At 29.1% G+C, this 19311-nt stretch overlaps 2 protein-coding genes across 2 annotated transcripts; both read left to right on the plus strand.

The window, feature by feature from the left end:
* Window positions 1-13208: 13208 nt before the first annotated feature.
* On the plus strand, window positions 13209-16163 carry LOC136091857 (uncharacterized). Its single transcript, XM_065819570.1, has 5 exons — window positions 13209-13376; window positions 13895-14186; window positions 14329-14649; window positions 14770-15548; window positions 15675-16163. The coding sequence occupies exons 1-5, from the start codon at window positions 13209-13211 to the stop codon at window positions 16161-16163; spliced, it is 2049 nt and encodes a 682-aa protein (XP_065675642.1).
* A 1599-nt stretch (window positions 16164-17762) lies between these two features.
* Window positions 17763-18233, plus strand: LOC136091858 (uncharacterized). Its single transcript, XM_065819571.1, has one exon. The coding sequence runs from the start codon at window positions 17763-17765 to the stop codon at window positions 18231-18233; it is 471 nt and encodes a 156-aa protein (XP_065675643.1).
* Window positions 18234-19311: the final 1078 nt, after the last annotated feature.

Raw genomic sequence — 19311 nt, forward strand, 5'->3', positions numbered from 1 at the left:
AAATATAAAGCATAACCTCACCATTTTCACAGGATGAAGATGATGCTAAAAATAAATTAAAAAAAAATAAATTTAAAAAAGTTAAACTTGTGAGAAATTTAATTTTAATAAAAATATGAGTAAAATGCAAACAGTTTAAAAATGCCATATTTATATTAAATAATTCTTTCACCTATTGCACATATTTCTCCGTAAAAAATATATAAAATTTAAAACACAGCCCTACCAGTTATGCCTCTACCAGACACTAAAGACAAAAAATATACCTCAGAATAATTGATAGAATTATATTTACATATAAATAAATATTTAACTATAATTTTTTTTACCTATTCCCCTCATTTCTTCCATGAAGTTGTCTAAAGTAAGATAAAAGATAACTGAAGCTAAAACTAATTAAAACTAAACTAAAATTACTAATTAAGATTAAAACTAAACTAAAATTATTAACTAAGATTACTTTATCCTAGTTTTTGGTATACAGGAGCACTAAAAACATAAATAAGTTTATGGACTACTAATAGGTAAAAAATTAAGACTATTAGGTTAGAGGAACAATCATTTTGTTAGCCCAGAATTCTTAGGTACTATGGCGGCAATGACTCCTGGCTTATAAACAATAAGTTTCAAGTCATCAAATCTCATGAAATTATTATAGCAGATAATAAGTCAATAAACCTGTTTAGAGCTTCTGGACACTACAGTCTTGGAAAAAGTAGATACAAAAAGCTGGAGTCTTTTTGGGACTTCGCATCCCTGGATAAAATACATTTCATACTATTATAAAAACACATTTATATAAACACATTTATAAAACAACTATATATATCACTACATACACGTATTTATCAAACTACATATATCATCTCATACACATATTTATCAAAAACTTTTTAACTTTGAGCATAAGATAAACATGTAAGCAAACCTTTAACAGCTATAAAACGACATTTATTAGCATTTAATATTTTTAATGTAACAAAGAATGCAGACTACAATTTACAACATTGTAATGAAAAAGATGAAACCATTAAAGAACAAAATTATAAATTTCAAATAAATACATATTCAGATACCTTAAAATGAAGCATAACACGACATTCTTTTGACAAATTCCAGAAGAATTTTTATTTATTTTTCTATTCCTTATTATTTTTCCTAAGAATATAAAATATACATATAGATATAGAGCAATATAAAATAGATTGAAATAAACGCAAACTTATGCATATAAACTTACATGAACACAAACAACAATCTTATTCTATTTAACTTTCATATTAAACACATAAATAAAATTTTATACTCATTATTCTTTCTACAAAAAATAATCTTAATCTATAAATAAGAAAATGAATTGAACTTACTAAAAAAGCCATCAGCTCCTCTTAATTGCTCCAGAAAATAAAACAATACTTGCTTAAAATGTTCTAAAAAGACTAACGACAAAACTGAAACAGTTTACTTAAACAGAAATTTTAGTTATAAACTTCTTCTAAAAAATGAAAACAGGCTATAAAAATTAGAAAAATAAAAACAACCAACAACAAACAAACGATTATTTGAATTTTCTATTTTAAACAATGAACAACATCAATTCTTTTCGAAAATAATAATATATCAGCTCTAATTTGCTTGCTTGCTTGCTTGCGAAAGACCGCATGGCAAATGTAACCGCGCATAAAAAAGTCTAGAAACTACTTAAAAACTAAGAAATGGTGTATTTTACAGAATACAGAACCGTCATTAACAACACTAACATTAGGCGTAACTATGCGCACTATTCATTACCGTATTCATATATAAGATATATATATATATATATATATATATATATATATATATATATATATATATATATTTAAATGTTGACATCTTCAATAGATTTTATTTGTATAAATATTTTTTTTAAAAACTTTCTTTTTATATTAACTTCTATTTTTTTTAAACATATTTATTTTTACGATATTTCGAGGAAATATTGATACCCTTGTTATCAAGTATATTAAAAACCGTTATAAAAAATATTATACAAAACCGTCTAAATTTACAAAACAATGCTCTTTGTAAGAGCTTTTTTTTGAGAGTTTTTTAAGAGAGTTTTTTGTGACGTAAGAATTTGAACATGGGTTTCCAAAATGACGTCGTCACATAATCGCCATCATCCCGGTTAAGACCATTGTTGCAAAAGGTACTTTCGTTGTGTTGTATTTCCAATGCTTCCCTAACTTTCCTATTAAAACTATTTATTTCTATTTTTAAGGTATTGGACCATTCCAGTGGAAATTTCCCCGGCAAATTTTGGAATATTCAGCTACAGCTGAATTTTTCCCTTTACCTTGTTGTGCACTTGTTTGATGCTGGCATATCCGAGACGATATCTTCAGTCCAGTTTCACTTACATAACATTTGCCACAAGAGCACTCTAATTTGTAAACACCAGGATAGGAATTAACTAGTAGTGTAGGTTTATTTTTAGAACTAAGTAGAATTTTTTGGAGACTTAAACACTGGTGCGTATCCTGCTTTTTTAAAAACTCTTCGTAACTTAGGACTGATTCCAGGGATCCAGGAATGGTCGCAATACCTTAAAAATAGAAATAAATAGTTTCAATAGGAAAGTTAGGGAAGCTTTGGAAATACAACACAACGAAAGTACCTTTTGCAACAATGGTCTTAACGGGGATGATGGCGATTATGTGACGACGTCATTTTGGAAACCCATGTTCAAATTTTTACGTCACAAAAAACTCTCTTAAAAAACTCTCAAAAAGAAGCTCTTACAAAGAACATCGTTTTGTAAATTTAGACGGTTTTGTATAATATTTTTTATAACGGTTTTTAATATACTTGATAACGAGGGTATCAATATTTCCTCGAAATATCGTAAAAATAAATATATTAAAAAAAAATAGAAGTTAATATAAAAAGAAAGTTTTTTTAAAAAGTATTTATACAAATAAAATCTATTGAAGATGTCAACATTTAAAATTTACTTAAATATATATATATATATATATATATATATATATATATATATATATATATATATATATATATAATAAATATATATATATATATATATTTATACAAATATATATATATATATATATATATCCATATACAGGGTGTTCGGGATAAATTTGACAGTTTCGAAAGAAAAAGGAAAATCTTCTTTGTATCTATTAAATTTAATGAGTTGACAAAAAAATTACAGGCATAGTAAATTACAATACTATGAACAAAATTCACTCAAAATAACCACCATTAGCATCGATCACTGCTTCAATCCTGCTTCGGAATTTCGAACAAGCTAATGCTACAGTCTCCCTGGGAAGGGCCTCAAAAACTGTTTTAACTTTATCCACTAACTGGGCTTTTGTATAACTGGAAGTGCGATTGGTGTCTTTTTCAACTGCGCCCCATACAAAATAATCCATGGGGTTAAGGTCTGGGGAGTTTGGAGGCCAAACATTTGGACTGGTGAAGTCGTAGAAATTTTCAGACAACCATTATTGACTTTTTACAAAGGTATGGCAAGGGGCCGAATCCTGCTGCCATACATACGGCCTACAATTGGCTACCCTTGTTATCCAGGGCTTGACTACAGTGTTCAACAACTCCACGTAGCGATCTGAAGTCAAACTGAGGCCCTCTTGGAAAAAATGCAGAGCCATCACATCGCCTTCAGAGGATACACATCCGAAAACCATCACAGTTTGGGGAAATTTAGTCTGCATTACACGAGGAATGTCCTTTGTACTGTATGCAAGCCACCTGTTATTCTGCGTGTTGTGTTTTTGATCCTGGCAAAAGTTTTTCTCATCGGAAAAAAACCAGATTGTTTGTGGTTCTACAGGATGTTGCACTTTGTTTAAAAGTTTCTTCGCGTTTATCAAACGTTTTTCACGGGCCTTTTCTGTGAGTAGCTGACCTTTGTGGCGCTTGTATGAGTAGTAGCGAAGGTCTTCATTGAGTGCAAACTTCATAGTAAAGGATGCAACATTCATTTCACGTGACAAATCCCGAATTCCAATGCCAGGGTTCTTCAACACCTGTTCCTGCAGACTTGCGAGGAATTCTGCTGTACGAACGCAATCAGATTGTCTGCTAGGAATCTTTCTTCTTACTACATCCTCGTAGTCACCATTGCAAGTCTCTAGTTCATACCTGATTGTTTTTACTGTGTTCAGGGAGCATTGGGCAGCAGTCATAATATCCTTATTTTGATGGCCGGCACGAATCATTATGATGCAAGTTATTCTCTTCCATGATTCAGGTGGGTTCCAGTCATCCATCCTTTCTGACATCTTGTATATGAATGAAGAAGGGTTCAAACTTTTAAATGACCTGTAGTGTGTATTAATACCTCTAATCTACAAAAAAATATAATATGTATATATATATATATATATATATATATATATATATATATATATATATATATATATATATATATATATATATATATATATATATATATATATATATATATATATATATATATATATATATATATATATATATATATACCCTTCTCATACAAAGTATGAGAAGGATATATATATAAAATACTTGGGAAGAGCTCTTCTGCTCTTATCTTTTCAATATCTAATATATATAGACAAAATTAATTTTCAAAATATTAACTTATTTAATTTAACATTAAAAATATGTATTTATTTATATTTTAATTTAGTTAAAAATATCTGTCTTAATTTAATTTTTATTTTATGTTTTAAATTATAAAATTGTTGAACATTTTCACGACGCAACCGAAACTTATTAAAAGACGAAAGTTTTCGTTTTACTCAAAAGTTTAGTATTTAAAAGACCTGAAAGTCAATTTTCATTAGTCAAATGAATAAATTAAGCTTAACCACGTTTTCAAGGTTCACCGCTTCACGAAAACATCAATCAAAATAGCGGATAAATAAACAATAACCGAGTTTCGGATGCATCCGTTTAAAATCCTTCAAATTATTTTAAGTATTTTTTATCTTAGTTAAAAATTAGAATATACGCAACTGTTACTATATATAGTATATATAACTATATAGTGACTAACTTCTGAAGAAATCATGAACTTCTTCCTCGCCTAAAGATATGCAAATTTATCTCTATATAATCTTTATATAATAAAATATTAAACTGAATATCTCAGTATTATTTACGTATTATCTTTTTATATCTCTTTTATATTTTAAAAGCGATATAAAGATATATATTATCTTTTTTAAGTTCTAATAAACATATATTAAATATACATATAACATATAAACATATATTAAATATACATAATAAACATATATTTTTAAGTTCTAATAAACATATATTATCTCTTTTATATAGAGATAATTATAACTAATATTATATAAAATAAAAAGAATATTCAAACCTTCTCTATTTTGACTGCTCATTTCTAAAATATAATCTTAATATATATTCTTGTCAAAAACGTACTATAACTACTATATCTACATCCTAAAACAATTAATATTCTATATTCATTACTAAATTTTTTTAAAAATAATTAAAAACAATATTTTATTGCGCATTACATTATATTTCTAACGGTAAATTATGCTTACGATTTCTCATTTTTTAAACTTTGCGTAATAAGCAAAAATTTAACTGGGCATTAAATTTTCTTTCAAATAATAACTTTGGCGATATAAAAATATTGACTAATAAAAACTTTAGCGATGTAAAAAAATCAGTAGTTTTGCCCAAGTTTGTATTTGAACATAGACACAAAAAGAATTTTCTCAAAAACACGGGGCTTTTTTATAATCTGCTATATCTACTATATAAATTCTGAATTTTTTATATGGAAGAATACAACAAGTACACGAAAAAGATGAAACTTACTAATTCAAACTTCTCTTGATGAATATGTAAAGTGAATCTTGATATGAGTAGGAAAAGATCGCATGGCAGATTTTTAATGGTTAAAGAGTGCAGTTGGCGCACATCATAATACAAAAATTAGATTAATTTTAAATCTTTTAATTGAGCTGTTTTTATTACCGGATTTGGCAGAACTAAGAAAATGACGATAATTTTAGCAATTATTGCTTTTATTAATTTTTTTTCAGACTATCCGCAGCTTATTCGGACTAATTACGTGAGCACATTAATTAATAAGATAAGTATCTCAATCATATCTCAAAACAAATTTTCCCCCGTTTTTTGATGTTTTCAGAATTTTTAGCTTTTTTAAAAATGTTTTCATTTATTAAAGTGTTTAATATCATTACATATGTTTGTATTTAATCGCTATAAAGCTTCAAAAGTATTTTTTATTTTAAAATAATCAAAAAAAAAGATTTTTAATGGTTAAAGATATAAAGTTTACGTACGTTAGATATTGGCATACACGTTTGTTCACATTTTCAAAACCAAATGCTGCGGCTCTTTCTCACCATTACCTCGATTGCAGTTGCTGCCAAGGGTTTTGTGTCAAAACACGCTCGAAGGGACACAACTAAAACTATTAAGTTCGGCAATAATATATAGAGATAACAAATATCCATATTACTAAAATGCATGCGAACAGTTAAGCATTATCCTAAAGCTTTCCTTCTAAACTAATATATACCTTGAAGTCAAATCTAGATCAAGTTTATCAGTAGCGACCCATAAAAGATCAGAAAACCTGATGCGCAACATCGTTTATCAATAGCTTTTCAATCGATGGTTGTTTTATAACTGGCGAATATTTATGCCAGTTATATTGAATATTGTTTATGGCGAGTTATGTCGAATATTTACTTTAATTTATGTTACTTAGTCGATTGATGGAAAATGCGATTGGCTCCTTTGCATTCCATACCTGCAGAACAAATAATATTAGTTTTACAAATTTGGGAATTTTTCATTTGGACATAAACAGTATGATCTCTTTTAGTAGGATTCTCATTAAAGGAGCACTCACTAGATACTCAATTTATCATCTCAACATCTACAACTTTCGTACTGTCTATTGAGAGTGATGAAAACACACTATTTAATAATAGTATGGTGGAGTTGAAGTAATACTTGGAAAAATATCATTCAAAATTAAGCTTCCGCGCATAGGTTGATTAAGATGACCACAATGACCAAAAAAAAAAAAGCCCTGCGTTTTGAGAACAGGTATTGCCTTTTCGGAAAATTTTATAAATACAAATTTGGGAAAATTGACTATTTTTTTTTGTATCGCCAAAATTATTAGTTATATATATCATCAAAACGTTCTTTGGAGTATAATGCTTCGTTATCTTCTTTGGTTGATAATATTCTTTGAAGATCCACTAGCTGTTGTACGTCTAATATGTTCATTCGATTTTATTGTTGTCGTGGACTTATATCAATTAAATACAACTATGCATTTGCTATAGATGTTTCGAACATAAATTATATGCATACGACATGTTGCTAAACTTTGTTCCTTTAATCCAGTGTAACCTTTAATTCATTCGATGCAATAAAGTATCAAGAACATAGATGCAATTTACCATTTTTTTCTATTCGAATAAATCCTTTCCTCTGTTAGAAGTAGTTTCTTTAGTATGGCTTTATCCAGGTTTCTGCATAAGATTATCTTTAAACAAAGCTTGTGGAAATGGGTGAGTTCGTAATCAAAGTACTTTTCAACATTATCGTCTCTCTGTGCGATTACTGCTAATCTTCTAAATAACTTTGTTGATTTGATAGAAATTTTTATTGTGCACTTTCTCAAAGATTCAAGTGATAAAAATTTGTTCTTGATTTTATCTTCCCTTTCGAAAAACTGATGTCAAAATTTTGTTGAATTGCTAGTCCTAATTAGTGATCGACCGAAATTCTGTTTTGGTATCGGTTTCGACCGGAGTTTCAATTTGAACCAAAACCAAAATTTTGGCTTCAGTACTTTTTATCAATTCGGTAAAGAGCAAAATTTTAGTTGAAAAACATACCGAAAACCGAAAAATTTGTAAAATTTTACATTTTTATCTTATTTGAAAAAATAGTTTCTTTTGAGAATTTTCACTTTACACTTTGAGAATTTTAACAAAATTTTAAGAAGTTTCACAAAATACCTCTAAAAAAAATTGGTTTTGCAGCTAAAAATCTGCCAGTTGTTAACTTTCGCTAAATACTTTATATCGCCAACTTATGTGTTAAATCTTAATTTGTGAAACACGTGCAATCAATTCTAACATATATGTTATTATGTAATACATGTATAAAAAAACAACAAATGTATAATTGCATTTTTAATTAAAACTTTCTAATGAAATTAATTTTGACTAGCCGAAATGTCGGTATCGGTATTTCGGTAAAATATTTGCCGAAATGTCGACTTCGGTTTCGGCATCGAACTAGAGTACCCGAAATTTCGGTTTATTTCGGTTTCGGTCGATCACTAGTCCTAATGCTATTTTGTTGATATGCTAATAAATATATTCATTACAATGTCGTTTTTTCAACACAATTTATTTAAAAAGTGTCGCAGCAGAACAAAAACTATTCATTCAAACAGTATATAAAAAAACATAACAGTAATAAAAAAAGTCATAAAGATAAGCAAAATTACTACTGCCATCCTAAAACATTTAATATTCTATATTCATCACTAAAAATTTTTTCAAATAATGAAAGACAATATTTTACTGAGATGACATTATATTTCTAACGGTAAATCATGCTTTCGAATTCAAAGAATATTTTGATATACAAAATATTTTGATATATTTTGATATACATATTTTGATATATTTTGTATATATAAATATTTTGATATATAAATATTTTGATATATAAATATTTTGATATATAAATATTTTGATATATAAATATTTTGATATATAAATATTTTGATGTACATATTTTGATATACAAAATTTTAAATTTGAACTAAAAACCACTATAAATAACTTTTCCGGTAATACACATAAACATCAGAAGTTTACTTATTAATATAGACAAATTAAAAAACTTTCTCCTTGAATGCAAACATGCTTTCAGTATGATCTGCCTTACAGAGACTTGGTGCTCTGACGAAGCAGCAGAAACAAACTCTGACCTCTAAATTCCAAACTATAAATTATTTTTTAAAGAAAGATCAGTTTGCAAATCAGGAGGAGGAATTGTGAATTATATACGGAATGATCTAAACACTAAGATAAGAAATGACCTTTCAAACTCTGATGGCAATAGCGAGGTCTTCACAATGGAAGTTATAAACACTGCCTCAAGGAACTTTCTAGTTTCTACGTGCTACAGACCACCTGATGGTGATACTTGTGAATTTTCAAATTATATTAAACATGTAATTACAAAAAATAGAGAACAGAAAAATTTATTTATAATTGGAGATATGAACATAAATATTTTAATGTACAACAAGCATGCTATTACTAAAAATTTCTTTGACGACATGTTTCAACTTATTATCTTCCCAATTATCAACAAACCTACCAGGGTAACTTCCAAATCTATTACTGCTATTGACAATATATTAACAAACTCAATACAAGATCCTTCTCTAAAATCAGGAATAATAAAAACAGATATTTCAGATCACTTTCCAATATACTTCTCTTTGTCACAAAATTCCACAAAAATTGATAATTCAAAAATCTTATGTTATTAAAGAATTATCGATGAAACGTCTACTCAAAAATTTAAGGACTTGCTATCGGCAACAAATTGGCAAACTGTCTACCAAGAATGTGATCAAAGAAACACAAACTCTGCGTACATTAACTTTATAAATCTATTTATCCTACAATATAATAAAAGTTTTCCAATTCAAGAAAAAGAAATAAAAACAAAATATTTAAATTGTCCATGGATAACAAAAGAAATAAGAAAATCCTCAAAACAAAAACAAAAACTATACGTAAAATACTTAAAAAATAGAAAGAAGCAAACCTTTCCATTTACAAGCAATACAAAAACCTATTTGAAAAAATAAAAAAAACACACAAAGTTTTGTACTATTCTAATCAAACACACAAATTTAATGGTGACCTAAAAAAGACATGGGACATTATGAAGGAAATTATTGGTAAAAGTAAATTTAATGTTAACAAAATACCTTCTAGAGTAATAATTAATGAAAGTGAATCAAACAACAAGCGAGATATTTCCAATGAATTTAATAAATACTTTGCCAACATTAATGCTGATCTTGCATCGAAAATTCAATGCCCAAATAATACATTTAAAAGTTACTTAACAGGCTCACACTGCTCTTTAAATTTCAATGAAATAAATCAAGACGAACTTGAAATAGCTATTAAATCACTTAAAATTAAGTCCCCAGGAATCGATGATATCTCTTGCAAAGTAGTCTCAGATGTTTTTGAGGAGATACGTAATCCGATTTACCAAATATTTAATTCATCAATTTCAACAGGTATTGCACCTGATAAACTAAAAATCTCTATAATTATACTAATCTATAAATCAGGAGAAACCAATTCTTTAAACAATTATAGACCAATCTCTATCCTTTCGGTATTCTCAAAACTCCTAGAACGAAAAATCTATAATAAATTAAATGAATATTTAAAAACCGACAAAATTATCAATAAAGGTCAATATGGTTTTCAAAAACTACACTCAACTGAGCATGCCTCAATGAGCTACACTTAACTGAGCATGCAAGCAACTGAACTTGACCTCTCAAACAGGATAAGTAGATCATTAAAAAAAAAATTCACATTAGGGATCTTTATTGATTTGTCAAAGGCATTTGCCTTTGACAATGTTTGCCGACGATACAAACTTATTTTACTCGTCAAAGACAATCAAAGACGTCTATGAAAAAACAAATGCTGAACTAAAAAAAGTTAACATATGGTTTAAATCAAATAAACTGTCACTCAATATAAAAAAAACTAAGTATATACTATTTCACTCTAATCAATAAATTAAAAAAATACCCCTAAACCTACCAACAATTAATATAGAAAATATATCCATCAAAAGAGCTCTGAATACAAAGTTTTTAGGAGTTCTAATTGATGAACACATCTCCTGGAAACCCCACATAAACTACATAAACACAAAAATATCAAAGAACATAGGTTTACTTTACAAGGCAAGACCATTTTTGTCACAAAAAAGTCTCAAACTTATCTACTTCTCATTCATACATAGTTATCTCATGTATGCCAATATAGCATGGGGCAGTACCCACAAATCTAAATTACAACCACTTTACTTACGTCAAAAACACGCTTCAAGACTAGTATACAACAAAAGCAAATTTACTCATGCTCAACCCTTACTGGAACAAATGAACGCACTAAATATATTCCAAATAAATATTTTTCAAAATATACTTTTCATTTTTAAATATAAACTAAGTCTGGTTCCAGAGATTTTACAGCACACTTTTTTAAAAACAATATAAATAAATACAATACAAGAGCAACAGGCAACTTTAAGATACCTTTTGAAACAACAAGACTCTCAAAATTGTCAGTTACATATCGTGGTTCCTATTTATTTAACAAATTAGTTTCCAGAAACGAATCACTATTAAACTTAAACAACGAACACTCTCTGAAAAAAAAGCTAAAATCTACAATAATTAAATTAAACAACTGTAAGGAATTTTTCTAAATTTGAATAAATAAATAACTGTAACTTAACTTTTAATACAAATCGATAATAAAAAAAATATTAATAACAAGGTATATATGTAACACGTATACCACGTATGCAACTGATTTTTTATGTGTATTACGCGTCTAAGAAATAGGTACTCGATGACAAGACTGACTTAAGTCTTCTGCGAGCTTCCTATGACTACAAATAAGTATTTCTTTTTATCAATCTTACACAAATTTTGTTTTTATCATATTTAGACACTAACATTATCTTGAAATGGGGTAAATTAACTTATAGTGAAACATCTAAACTCTCCTCCAAAAAATCAGCAGATTATTTTTATTCATTGTATTTTTTATTTTAATTGGAGTAATATAGAGATATATTTCTCGGATTATTTTTACTTACACGTTATTATATTGTTGTAATTGGTATTTATTTTATTCATGTCTCGGAGTTGTAAGCAACTATATTTTTATTTACCTCGTATATTTTGAACTTTATATTTATGATTTAAATTTGTATATCTTTACTGCCAATCAGTGATTGGTAACTTGTAATTACTTTGTAGTTGTAAAATAAAACATGTATAAAAAAAAAAAAAAATTTAAACTATGATGTCATAAGTCCCACTTTGAGCAGATATAACTCACGGACCATGTAAGCAAACATATAACTCGGCATTAAATTATCTTTCAAATGATAACTTTAGCAATATAAAAATATTAACTAATAACTAAAAACTTTAGCGATATAAAAAAATCAGTCATTTAACCCAAATTTGTATTTGAACATAGACACAAAATGGAATTTCTTGTTCTCAAAAACACGGGGCTTTTTTTTGGCCATTGTTGTCATCCTAACTAAAATATGCGCACAAGCCAACTTTGTATGATTTTTTTCTAGGTCTGGGGGTGTTTTACCTAACAACTAATTTCACTATACTATAAGGAAAATCCTCTACGTTGCCATGGGCCCTCAAAGTCCAATATCAGAAATCTGATTATTATTTTGACAAGCTACAACATTAATAATTGTTTCTTGTTTTCTTATACTTAAATTTCTCTATAATATGAACTATTTTAAAAACAAAGTTATTATAGTTTATTTATGTAAGAACAATATCGGTCTTAGGGAAGAAAAGTATTATTATTATTGTTGTTGAGCCTCCTTTTATTATCTCTGCCATCATTATATGTACATTAACATTGTATTGATAATAACAATACAATATTTGGAGCCCGCGGAAAGAGCTAGATAGATATTTGGTTGTAAGCTCAAAATTCAACAAATCGTTTGATTTAGAGATTTAAAAGGATTAGTTAAGCGATTTCTTTATTTGTTGGATTAATTTACGAATAACTGTTTTACTATACTGAAGTCCCTGGATTAACAAGGTGTATTTAAGTAATAAGTTTGTATTCTTGGCAATTTCTTTGGGTTCAAAGAATTAAAAATTTTTTTAAGAAATCCAACCTTTACCATTAGCATCATTTTTTGAAGATGGTCTGATATATAATATTTATTATTTGACCGCAACAATAGCGTGACATTTATCTTGATTCTGAATAGATCGTGTGTCGATTTATTGTTTTTTATTATCATCTTTGTTTATAAGAATGTCAACAAGTTTAATAGGCAAACGTAGAGTTCGTACTGCCAATATTAATTCTGTGAAGCGTCTTATTGATAAGGTTTTTGAAGGGGTTGAGGACTTCAATTCAGATGATAACACCATTGATATCCTGACTAGTTTACGTGACACTCTTATTGAAAAATTTACCAAAGTACAACATTTAAATTAAGAAATCACATATTTAATTGAAAATGAAACTAAACTACAAGAAGAAGAAAATTTAGCTACAGATTTTGTCATATTTTAACGTACAAAACTTGCTGAAATTAATAAATTTATAAATAAACAACTCAACACTAAAGCAGATGATGTCATCAGTAATTCTAACAAAAGTAATTCTATGGTAAAGGCAAGCCTGACAACTGGCAAACATTTTATGAAAATTTTCAATGTGTCGTAGACAGCAATGAGGACTTAAGTTCAATACAGAAGTTAACATATCTTCGTAACCTTTTAGAGGGGCAGGGTCTTTCAACTATCACTGGACTTGCCCTTACACATGACAGCTCTAAAGTTGCTATTAGTTTATTGAAAGAGCGTTTTGATAATAAGCAGCTACTTATACCATCTCATATGCGATCACTGTTATCCTTAGAAAAAGTCAAATCTATGATAACCTCGAAATTCAAATAAGGAGCTTAGAAAAATTTAAACATTGACTCTCTGCAGTATGAACCTCTTCTCATTCCTGTTTTGATGCAGAAGATTCCAAAAGAACTTAACTTGATTATTTCAAGAAAATTTAATGATGTTGACTGCTGGAACATTAAAACTGTATTAAATGTCTTAAAAACAGAGATTCAAGCGCGTGAAGAAAGTAACTTTAACAGAGAAGAAAACCCTTTTATGGCTGAAACATTGTACTCAAGTGGAACCTTAGGTACCCATAACAAACCGACGAACACCTTGAATAACAATTTATCATGTATCTTTTGTGAAAAAGATCACAAATCTCAGAATTGTAAAACAATGACCAATGTGATTGCTCGAAAACAAACTTTTAAAAAAAAAACGCAGGTGTTTTAAATATTTGAAGCTTGGACATCTTGCCAAAAATTGTGAAACAAAAATGAAATGCTTTAACTGTTCAAATTTTCATCAAGCATCAATGTGTATTGAAAAATCTCTTCCGCAAAAAAATGACTGTCAGGAAAAAGGAAAATTATCATTAGTAGCTGGTACATTAAAAAAGTATGCATATTCAGTGTTGCTACAAACAGCTCAAGTTACAGCATTTTCAAATGACAAACTTTTTTATCCTACCCGTATACTCTTTGAAAGTTATTCACAACTGAGTTACATTTCACCAGGATTACGTACAAAGCTCAATTTACAAACAATAGATGTTAAAGAAATAATTATAAACAGTTTTAGAAACAAAAGTGAAAAGGAATTACTGGAAAGGGTTCGCTTTAGTGTTAAAGGTTTGAATGATTTTTCCATTTTCATATCTTGCTTTGTTAAAGATATTTGTGCCCCTATCAATGGTTAGAAAGTCGATTTTTCAGTAAGCAATTACAGCCATTTGAAGAATTTAAAATTAGCTGATAGTGTTACAGGAGATTGTCCTCAAGACATTGATATTCTTGTTGGAGCAGACTTTTATTGGAATTTTTTTGATAACACTACAGTTTGCAGTAAGTCAGGTCCAGTCGCATTGAAATTTAAACTCGGAGGATATGTTCTTAGTGGATTTGTGTGTGATGAAGGAGATAATAGTTGTAGTGTAAATACCACTCGTGTTTTAAAGGTTCAAGCTGAATTTGTTGAAGAAGATGTAATTTTGAAGGATGCTTTAAATGATTTATGGTGCTGTAGTGATAGTTGCAAAGAGAATGATCTTATTTTGCAGGAATTTCAAAATAGTACATTTTTTGATGAAACCTCTGGTCGTTATGTAGTTCAATTTCCATTTCATGAAAATCATCCAACACTGCCTGACAACTATTCTTTATGTGTTAACCGTTTACAGTCTCTTACTGGAAAACTTTCAAAAGATGAGGATTTGTATAAATCCTATAACAACATTATTAAAGATCAGCTATCCCATGGCATCATTGAAAAAGTTTTAAATCATGATTTGGACATAGGTGATGTACACTATTTACCTCATAGACCAGTAGGGCGTGATGAAAAAGTTACAACTAAAGTTCGTATGGTGTTTGATGCAAGTTTGAAATCATTTGGATCTTCACTAAATGATTGTCTTCATGCAGGTCCAAGTTTGACAACATCATTATTTGGAAGTCTATTACGTTTCCGTTCAAAAAAATTTGCCTTCCTGGCTGATATTGAGAAAGCGTTTCTTCAAATTGGACTTGTCGCAATTTGAAGAAACGAAATGTGAAATGTGTCGCAATTATGTACAATTTTTATGGTTTGATGACATTGAAAACCTTCATTTTAATATGTTACCTGATGCATAGGTTGCAACATTTCGTCTTTGTAGATTTTTTTTGGTGTTACTTCTTCACCTTTTTTGCTTAATGCTACTTTAAAGTTACATGTGGAAAAGTATTTAAACAGTTACCCCTCTTATGTTTTTAAACAAAGCCTTCATGTAAATGATTTGAACTCTTGCACTGATGAAGTTAATGATGGCATAAACTTTTATAGCTGGTATAAATCGATATTAAAGGAAGGTGGTTTCAACCTTCGAAAATTTGAATCAAACTCAAAGGTATTAATAGATGTCTTTTGTGAAAGTGACTTTACAACTAAACCTGAAACTAAAGTCCTTGGTGTTTCCTGGGACAAACAAAAGGGTATTCTAATTTTTTACTTTAAAGATTTAATGAAGATGGCAGTTGATATTCCGAAGAAAAAAGAAGTTCTTAAATTTGTTGCAAGTATTTATGATCCATTAGGACTTATAAATCCAGTGGTAGTCAAATTAAAAGTATTGTTCCAAAATTTAAGTGTTAGCAAGATGAGTTAGGAAGATTACCTTGATGGAGAAAATTTAAACGAGTTGCAATCTATTCTAAATGATTTTCTTTCATCAAGCAATGCGATGGTTCCACGGTGGTATCTTAACTCTTCAAATTTTTTGCCTAATTATAAACTTGAACTTCATGGTTTCTCCGGTGCAAGTAATAAGGCATATTGATGTTGTATCTATATTCGAATTTTTGATGAGACACATTCTTGTTCTACTTTGATTGCCTCTAAATCGAGGGTAGCCTCATTAAGTAAAACAACCTCGTCTTGAACTTAGTGCTATTTTATTACTAGCCGAATTGATGATTAATATTGAAAAAGAGCTTGAAAGTGTGAATAACATTTCTCGGATTATTTGTTGGATTGATTCAACAATTTGCCTTCATTGGATTAACAATTCAGCTAAGAAATATGAACCTTTAGTTCAAAATAGACTTTTTAAAATTGGAGAACTTTATGGCATTGAGTCATGGAAGTATGTTGAAACACATCGGAACCCTGCAGATATTATTTCACGTGGATCATCTTTAAATAATTTTAAAGATAATTGTTTTTGGTTTAAGGGCCCAGATTTTTTAAATAGTATAACAGTTGCATGGCCAGTTTATGATTTAATTTTAGAAAAATCCAAAATACCTCAAGAATTAACTTGCATTGTTTCAAGCAGTGTACATTATCCAGACCTTTCTTTTATTGACATTGAAAAATTTAATAGCTATGAACGTTTACTAAGAGTCACAGCCTGGATATTACGCTTTGTGAATAATTTGAAATCGAGATTAAGAAAACTAAATGGTTTGAAGATCTTAACGTTATTAAGTGATGAAAGAGAAGAAGTAATTACTATGTGAAACGTAACGTTGTGACTGCATCGAGCTACAAACAGTTGCGGCAAGGTTTACGTTTAGTTAAAGTAGACGGTATCGTTCAATGTAAAGGACGCTTAAAGAATGCCCCAATTCCATACGATGCAAAGTTTCCGATATTTCTACCTCAGAGCTGTTATCTTTCAAAGCTAACTATTTTGCACTGTCATGTCCTCGTGAAACACAATTGCGTGAAAGAAACACTGAATGAGTTAAGAAATAAATTCTGGGTTCCCAAGGCTAGGTGTTTAATTCATAGTGTAATCCAAAAATGTTTTCTTTGTAGAAAATTTGAAGGGAAGCCATAATTTTATCCTATTTTTCCATCGTTGCCTATAAGTCGTTTGAATAACGAACATGCTTTTAAGTACACTGGAGTAGATTATGCTGGACCTTTATATGTAAAATCAATACATGGGTCTAGCACCTTACATAAAGTCTGGATATTTTTGTTTACATGCTGCAGTTCCCGATTGTTAAGCGACAGCAACTATTCGTGGTCTGCGACTGTTCTTTGCAAAACGTGGCGTTCCGTCGGAGATTTTGTCTATAATGGCACGCAGTTCACAGCGGAGGAAACTCAAGCTTTTTTCGCATCTAAGTCAATCAAATGGCGTTTCAATGTAGTGGTCGCCCCCTGGTGGGGCGGAAAATTTGAAAGACTTGTACGATCAACAAAGAGGTGTTTAAAGAAAGTACTCACCAATTCTAGACTAAACTAATAAGAATTGATGACAGTCATTTCGGAAGTCGAATGTGTCATCAATAACAGACCATTGACATTCGTTTATGAAGAGGTTGGTGACGAAGTGCTCACTCCTAACCATTTAGTGTTTGGTCTGAAGTTAAATCTGAAAGCGATAGCAGAAGATTCAAGGAATTGTGAACAAGTCGAAATAGTTGAACAACATAAACACATTTATATGGTCTTAAATCATTTTAGAACACGTTGGAAAGAAGAATATTTAAAGGATTTACGTGAACACCACCATATTTCCAAAGGTAATGGATCTGTAAAAGTCAAACGCGGAGATGTTGTTTTAACTGACGATGCCCCAAAGTCGCAAATTTTATGGAAAGTTGGAATCATAGACGAAGTAAATCTTTCTTCTGACAAAGAAGTCAGAAGCGCTACGGTACGTTACAAGCAGAAAAATGAGTATAAAAGTATAAATAGGCCGGTTAACAAACTTGATATTTGATATGGTATACTTTTTTGATGTCGAGTTCAACCTTGTTGAAAGATGTTCAACTTTGTGAAAAGAAGAAATTGACGTATTGAGGATGTTGGTTTGTTTATCAACAGAAGATTCAATAATAAAACTTAAAAAAAGAGAATTCACAAACTTTCAATTTTTCGGCCACGTAACACCTTTCCATTAAAAATCTTTTTTTGTTTTTTTGGACGTTTTGTTTTTGCTTTAATTCTATCTACTTTACCACGTTCAAAAAATTAAACAAAATAAAATTTCAAGTAGAGAATTGTGCTAAATAAAGAATTTAATCTGAATATTTTTGCTATAGAAGTCATTTATTTAGGTGTACAAGCAGGGGCGGTACTTCCAGCTATGGAGCAAACTCCAAACATTTACATGTTTATACTTATGTCAAATAAAGATGATTTGCAAAAAATTGCAATTATTGGAGACTGGGAACAAAAACACTCCAATATTTTCGCCTTCAATTCCCACACTTTAACACCACCCACCCACCACTTCTTCCATTTTTTTATGGTTTTTAATTTTAAGTTTCATAGTATAATCTCTTAGCGTTCAAAAATATGACCATATGAAATTTGTAATTTCCTTAAAGGGGGTTTAAACTTTATATACTTAATAATATAGTAATATACTTTATATACTATTATATACTAATATATACTTATAAATTAATATATAATTATATACTAATATACTTTATATACTTAATAACTCTAACACGATGATAAATTTTCGTTGAAAATCTCCCACTCCATAATCCAAAATAATAATCCAAATTTTGAGTGCCTAATTTTTTCATGACGCTCAAATCTATTTTTGTTTCTGCCATGCATCTGCTACTTAGTTCTCCATTTCTAAATATTTTATATCTCTGCTTAGAATTTGTGTTTTCATCTCTAAATATTTTAAGTATTGAAACTGGTTTTTATACCTTATTCAACCGTATGCAACCATATGCAATCGCAAATCTCGTAATAAGTTTGGTAATTTCAAAATAAATGTTTCGCTATATTTTTACGCATATAGTTTGTTTTTGTTGACGAATTGGTTTTTAGGCTTT

This window comes from Hydra vulgaris, chromosome 15, assembly GCF_038396675.1.
Source record: "Hydra vulgaris chromosome 15, alternate assembly HydraT2T_AEP".
Classification (NCBI taxonomy): Eukaryota; Metazoa; Cnidaria; class Hydrozoa; order Anthoathecata; family Hydridae; genus Hydra; species Hydra vulgaris.

Bases quoted from the DNA above. Each gene is read 5' to 3' on its own strand.
- LOC136091857 (XM_065819570.1), top strand. From the start codon at position 13,209: ATGTCAACAAGTTTAATAGGCAAACGTAGAGTTCGTACTGCCAATATT. The intron at 14,187-14,328 runs GTAAAACAATGA...ATTTTCATCAAG, and splicing joins AGATCACAAATCTCAGAATT to CATCAATGTGTATTGAAAAA. The intron at 14,650-14,769 runs GTTTGAATGATT...ATTTAAAATTAG, and splicing joins GGTTCGCTTTAGTGTTAAAG to CTGATAGTGTTACAGGAGAT.
- LOC136091858 (XM_065819571.1), top strand. From the start codon at position 17,763: ATGACAGTCATTTCGGAAGTCGAATGTGTCATCAATAACAGACCATTG.